Genomic DNA, 6737 nt, shown 5'->3' with positions numbered 1-6737 from the left:
ACGGCGGGGAGGCGCGGCGATGGGCATAGGGGACGGGGCGCCGACGGCGGGCTGGTAGGTGAGAGAGAGAGAGATAGAGAGCGCAGGCGTTCACGATGTGGGAGGTTAGCGATTCAACGCCGTGCCCGGGTGGGTCCCCTACCCTCTTTGCCGTCAGCCTAGCGGACGGCAAAGAATTGTTCCTTGTCAGCCGGCGGACGGCAAAGAAATGGCAGACGACAAAGAGCTGACCTAGCCATAGCCTTGCGTCTGTGGGCCAACAAGGTTCTTTGTCGTCGGCCAGCTGATGGCAAATAACTCTTTGCCGTCCGCGAGCCGACGGCAAAGTACTGGCTGATGGCAAAATAACCTGTTTCATCAGCTATTTCTTTGCCGTCAGCTTTCAGTAGTGATATTTGGCAAGCCAACATTTGGCAAAATCAAAAGTTGCCAAATATTGACAACTTTTTGTGGAGTTGAGAAAAAAAGTTGGTAGCCAACATTTGCCATTTGCCAAATATTGGCATGCCAACTTTTGGCATCGAACCAATCATGGTCAAAGTCCCTGCGTGCGCTGCCCGGCTCTCCTGACGCACGCGCGTTGCTGTTAATTTAAGTGCGCGCGCGTTGCTATTCTTACCGGCGCACACGCGCTGAGTAAGTGGCCCGCAATTCTCTGCCACTCACAAACAAATAAACAGTGCTGGCCCACTGACATGGACATGTGTGTGTGGATAGACTCCTACTTTATTTGTGCATGTCGTGAAACATCGACGTGCGTGATACACGATTCACTTTGTCTCTACTGACACAACTTTATTTGCTTTTTTCGTTTGGCCACACACAGGCTGCCTATATGGGGGTCTGCTCACTGTAGGGGCTCGTGTATCACGCACACCACCTTGCGTATATCTTTGTGCGTGTTATAGATATGGACCAGGTTGCTGCGCGTGATACACGACTCTCATTGCTGCCCGTGATACACGACTCCCTTTGTCGTCAGTTAACTAGTGGATGTAATTAAGATTTGGGGTGTGCCTTGCTGTGTGTGCATATTATCACTTTATCCCACATAGTCGTCCCGTCAGTCGCATGCATCCATCTCACTTTATCCCGTGTGTGCAAGCTTGCAGTTCCGTCCGGGGCTATAAATAGGAGTACGTACGCACCTGTGTTTTATCAGCTTTCATAGAAAGACAACTTACACAAGTTGAGTCAAGTACCGCACCGCCACCACTAGCTAGCTAGCAATGGCTACACCCACCGAAGAACCCACCATGGAGACCTGCGGCGACGACGTCTCCGACCCAAGCATGGAGACCATCGGCGTCCTCTCTGATGTCTCCATGGTGAACAGAAGCCTCCCTGTAGGCGTCGTCTCCCCCAATTTCAAGGTCACTCGTGGCTTCGGTGGAATCGCGGAGAACGCCAAGGTGAACGTCGACAGGCTGTATCTGCGCCAGATCTTGACGGGCTGGGACGCGAATCAGTCAGACGTGATACAGCCCAATGCCGTGACAGGGCTAGGTAAAACTGCTGTGAACAACTGGGGGGTCTATGACGGTGCTGGCTCCAAGGCGAAACTTGTTGCCAAAACTCACGGCATGCACACACTTGCCGGCAAATGGAGCAATTGGTTCACCCTGGCGTTTGTGGTCGGAAGGTACGTAGAGTAACTCTTATCGTTTCGTTCCACTGTTTTTATTTTACATGTAAGGCCAATAATACATGAGAGTCTACGGGGCATGAAACCACTGCCGAGAATGGCCTAATTATTATCTAGGAGCAAAAGCGATTATATATATTGTGCATGCAGGTTCGAAGGGTCCACTCTTCAGGTTATGGGAGCTAATGATGAGGATGTAGCAGATAATGATTGGGCCATTGTAGGTGGGACCGGTGAATTCGCAATGGCTCGCGGTATCATCCAGAGAAGAGTATATAGTATAACAAACAGTACATTAACACATGCGCTTACTATTGAATTCTTCTGCCACATGAAGGAGGTAAGCGTGTAATTAATTTCAGGTCGTCCTCTTTGCATCATATATTCAAGTGGTGTCGTTATCTGATCAGTTTGCATTATATATGCAGTAAAATACTTATCGTTTCTTTTCTGTTATTTCAAATCGAGCTCATTGTTGGAATATGTTATACGCTGCGGACCGCTACTATCATGTTAGTCTCAATTACATAGCCTAGTAGGTCCTGTAAAATAATATTTGGAGGGCCATTTTTAGCCTGTAAATACGAACCCCACCAAGGGCCCATTTGTAGCTCCTAGTAGTGTTTTTGTAAATACAAACCCTACCGTGAGACATAAAGAGGACCTGGTCTCCCAAATCCCCCAATAAAAGGGGTTGAGGGAGGAGAGGTGGACGACTCTTCGTTTTTGCCCTATGACTCTGTTTGGCTCTCTCCTTTATTCCTTCACTCCCTCATTTTGTTGGGCTAAACCAACAATCGTGAATCATGATGCATGATCCTTCATATTCAGGTCGTCCCTTCACCTACAAAGAGAGGAACAGTTGGTGGAAATAGAGGCACCCTGCCTCGGGAAATGGAAGGCAAATCCCAACGTCTTGAAAATGTGACAATCTACCATGTAGGTGCAGTTGAAGGGTTTCAATTTTCCTACGTTGACGAAGACGGGAAAATCCGCACCACTGATACTTGGGGTCGAGTACATCCTGATCCTTTGCGCAAGACCGAAGTGAGTAGATTTCATATTTTTGCCATGCATGTGGGGTGCAGTTGTTTTGCAAATCATGTTATAGTTTATGCCTGGCTTCATCATGAAAGGATGGTGCAAATCTATGTTTGGTTAGAGCTAAACTAACCTAAACTTGACATCAATTTATGGAAAATATTATCAAACGGTATGACTCCAAATATAGGTATATATATAGTATAATGAAAATATATATTACTTGTAAAATCATACTCACTACGTTTTTTACATGTCGTATTAGTTTTGTTATAAGTCAAACATTTTTATCTTTGACTATAGATTCATAACATATAAGATTTGTTTTTTAGATTTACTATGAAAAATACTTTTATAGTATATAATTCATATATATGTTGTGAAACTATAAGGATGTTTTGAAAATGATTAGATGGTTATTAACGTTTGACTTAAAGAACTGCGACCTCTGAAATAAAAGAAGAGAGAGGGAGTACGTATAGTTGCTTATTTAGTGATATAATGTAATATCTTTTTATGGAAATTAAGATAGTTTGACCTAACATTATTTTAGACTTATATCTTTTTTGGGAGGTATGGAGTTTGTACCTATGTATATCTTTTGTCCTATCACCTAATTAATAAATACTTGATATATCTTTTTTCCTCTTAACTTATTATGTGTTGTTTTACAGATAAAGTTTGGCCCATCAGAGTTTGTGAAAAAGATCAATGGGGCTCAGAGAGGAGGCGAGGGCTGGCTGTCAAAATTTGAGATCGTCACCACCCACAAAACGTATGGTCCTTTTGGAGCTGACAACGGCACTCCAAATTTCAGTTATACCGTGCCGGAGGACGAGACGGTGGTGGGCTTCTTCGCAAACACTGATAACATTTTCGTCACTTCGATTGGTGTTTATACCATCTAAATCATTCAATATTCGACCCTGCTGCAGCCTGCAGTTACCTACATGTTCCTTTTAATCATGAGAGTGTTTGATTTCTTCCCGTCCCGTTTCCGCTGTTCCAGCAATAAGATGGCTTGCTAACAAGGGTGGGTCCCCCTTGTCTATGCCTATTGCATTGTGATCTTTCGTAATCAAATCGGTCGTGTAACATCTTTCTTTTTCTCTTTCCTTTGCTATGTTCAATGATGTTTTCAGAGATTGTTTTCTTCGGAATAAAACAGATCGTATTGATGGCAAAGTAGAATGAGTAATCACGTTCATGTATTTCCATATCCATATAACATCCGCCAATCCGCGTCTTCCCAAGCGTCCCTGTTGTTGTTTATTAGGTATATGGTCGCCCTAACGGTGCTACGCCGTGTGCACCTCTATCACTGTATCACTGCTATTGATGGCGACTGACGCCTGGTCTTGTGCTAGTCCACAGCTAGCCTCCTGCACTCGCGTACAGTTTCCGCGCACAACGACCGCTCTGTTGCCAATACCCGCCAGTCTCGTCTCATGGTTTCTGCTCGAACACTCAGCATCGCGCGTGTCCCACCGTAATAGAACTAGTCCAAAATATGCACACACCCCAAGTGTTTCATTGTGCGAGGTCGGGGCTTCTCTCTACAACTCCAGGCAGCTTCGTCTTCCTCTTCTTCCACATGGCTACATCTATGCATGTTGTGTACCACAAGAGATATATACACCGGCTTCCGATTCTCCTTCCAGGTCCTTCTATCGGAATTACAGGATGACTAATATTGTGTTGTTGTATGTTGTATTAATCTGACCCATGTGTGGGTAGATATCTGACAGAGACCTAGAGTAGAGGGCAAGTCGTACATGATTTAATCCTATTATATCTCTTAACTCCTAATCTCTAACTTAAACATAATTATACTTTTAACATTCCCCCTCAGTCATAGCGGGGTCAAGCGGATGACTGCGACTGAATTTAAAGTCTTGAACTTCCGTCATCTTCTCCGCTTCATCATCATCACTGCGTCTCTGATGGGTCGGTACCTAGTGCGGTGACTGCGTCTCTCCTCTGTTCCCTCCGCAGTCACAGCGGAAGTGGCATGGACGCTAGCGATGACGCGGACGCTATTGACTAGAGTTGTGCCGATGAGTAACTGTAGACGTAGCCCTGTATGTCGATGTCGAGGTAGCCGATCATGATATAGTCGTGGTCGAGGTAGTTGTGGTTGTTGATGTAGTCGTCGTGGATGATGAAGCCGCACAAAGCCTGAGGCGCAAAAAAGATGCGCTATGTTGTAGATGACGGAGCTGCAATCAAGGACGAGGCACCTTGCGAATGTCAGAGGGTGCCATCGGCGATGAGACCACTGGTTTTACCAAGAACAGAGGGAACCCATTGAACACACATCGGCTTTGCCAGAACCGTGTGGCCGTGCAGGGGTCGTCACTATAGTGACACCGTGTCGATACAGTCGTGCCGTCGTGGATGACACAGTCGATGCCGTCGTCGTGACGCGGTCATTGCCGTCGTTGAGGCCGCGTCTTGCAGAAAGTCTGTCAGAGGACGCTAGGTGTCCGTCTTGCGGACGAGGTGGCGGCGGTGTGTTGACGATGATGGCGATGAAGACCACGTTGATGAAGATCTTGACAATGAAGTGTCGACGATGGCGTCGGAGCATCATCTCGACGATAATATGTCGCTTGAAGGCATCCCTCGCGACGACCAATTGTCCATGTCGTGTCGCGCCGGAGAAATTGATGGCGTGCAGATGGTGCATGTCGTGGTAGCTTGTCGTAGTTGTGCTCGATGAAGAATTTTTTTTAGGCGTGATGTAGCAGTACAGCTCGATGATGTGGCATGGGTCGATGCAGATAGCTCGTTGCAGTGCAGACGTAATGTTCGCTGCAGCGGCTCGTGGACATGGCTCGAATAGTGCGTGGTCCACAGTCGGTGCGCCGGTGGCTGATGATGCCGGTGAAGTGCCCTCCCGTGATCCGAGAACGACGCGTCGTGCAGCGTAGCCTCCCGATGCAGTCCGGTGCTGACTCGAAGTTGCTTGCGGCTGGCTCGTCGACGGTTCGATCGGATCGTGGCCGGTTGTTGCACAGACGCGCTCGCGCAGGTCGATGAAGGCTCTGGACGGCTTGATGTAGATCAGCTGGTGTTTCTTTTTTGAATTGTTTGGATTGGTTATCACATGTTTCATGTGGTTAGATCAGCCGGTGTTGATGCATGCACCCGCTCGTGCATGTGCTGCTGGGCTGCTCGCTATTCGTCGTACTGCTCCATGGCGGGGCCAGCGGCCAGCGCATGGATCGGTGACGCTTGCATAAGGCAGATCTGATCTGGTCCTCGCCCGCCCGTGCGCGCGTCCGACGGGGTCAATGCTGCGCGTCGCAGCCGACGGATGTTGAGATCCAGTAGCTCGGTGATGCGCCCGGACCTAGAATCGTAGGTTGATGCCGATGTCACCCGCGTGCTGCAGAGGGAGGAGCGCCCATGGCGCCGTTCCATCGCCGTCCGGCTGCCGGGTTGGAGATCGCTGGATTTTATTTGGCTAAAGAAGAAATTTCGAAAAAAAAATCAAGATATTGATCTAATCTAATCTAATGAGCCGATCTCATCTTTGATGATTGGGTGCCCCGCCCCAGGAAATTTCTGGGGAGCGGCGCGTTATGAAAGTGGTGGAAGGTTTTAGAATCAGTATTGTTAGACAAACTACTCTAATACCATATTGGAATTATATGATGGCTAATATTGTGTTGTTGTATGTTGTACTCTCCGTCCGAAAAGACTTGTCATCAAAATGGATAAAAATAGATGTATCTAGAACTAAAATACATCTATATACATCTCCGTTTACCCATTTTGATGACAAGTATTTCCGGACGGAGGGAGTATTAATCTGACCCATGTGTGGGGTATATATAGAGTACAATATGAGAGACCTGAAGTAGACGGCAAGCCATACATGATTTAATCATATTATATCTCTTTAATCCTAATCTTTAACTTAAATATAACGGAAACACTAACGCCCACACGTGTGGGCGTTTGCATCTCGTCCACACACGTGGATCCGCGTCCGTTTATGGGTGCACGAATCTTGGCATCTTTGTGGTGCCACGTAGGACTGGGC

The 6737-nt window shown here is 47.1% G+C and overlaps 1 protein-coding gene across 1 annotated transcript; it reads left to right on the top strand.

Moving 5' to 3' along the window:
• Positions 1-1362: 1362 nt before the first annotated feature.
• Positions 1363-3871, top strand: LOC123166737 (uncharacterized; the record flags this gene model as incomplete). The annotated part of the gene is given in 4 exon segments (XM_044584535.1): positions 1363-1642; positions 1796-1985; positions 2477-2692; positions 3361-3871. Coding segments are annotated over 4 exon segments (920 nt in total), but the record flags the coding sequence as incomplete, so codon positions are not given.
• Positions 3872-6737: the final 2866 nt, after the last annotated feature.

The sequence above is a fragment of the Triticum aestivum genome, chromosome 7D, assembly GCF_018294505.1.
Source record: "Triticum aestivum cultivar Chinese Spring chromosome 7D, IWGSC CS RefSeq v2.1, whole genome shotgun sequence".
In the NCBI taxonomy this organism is placed as follows: Eukaryota; Viridiplantae; Streptophyta; class Magnoliopsida; order Poales; family Poaceae; genus Triticum; species Triticum aestivum.
The sequence above is the reverse complement of the archived record's forward strand: the minus strand, read 5'-3'. Positions and strand labels throughout refer to the sequence as shown.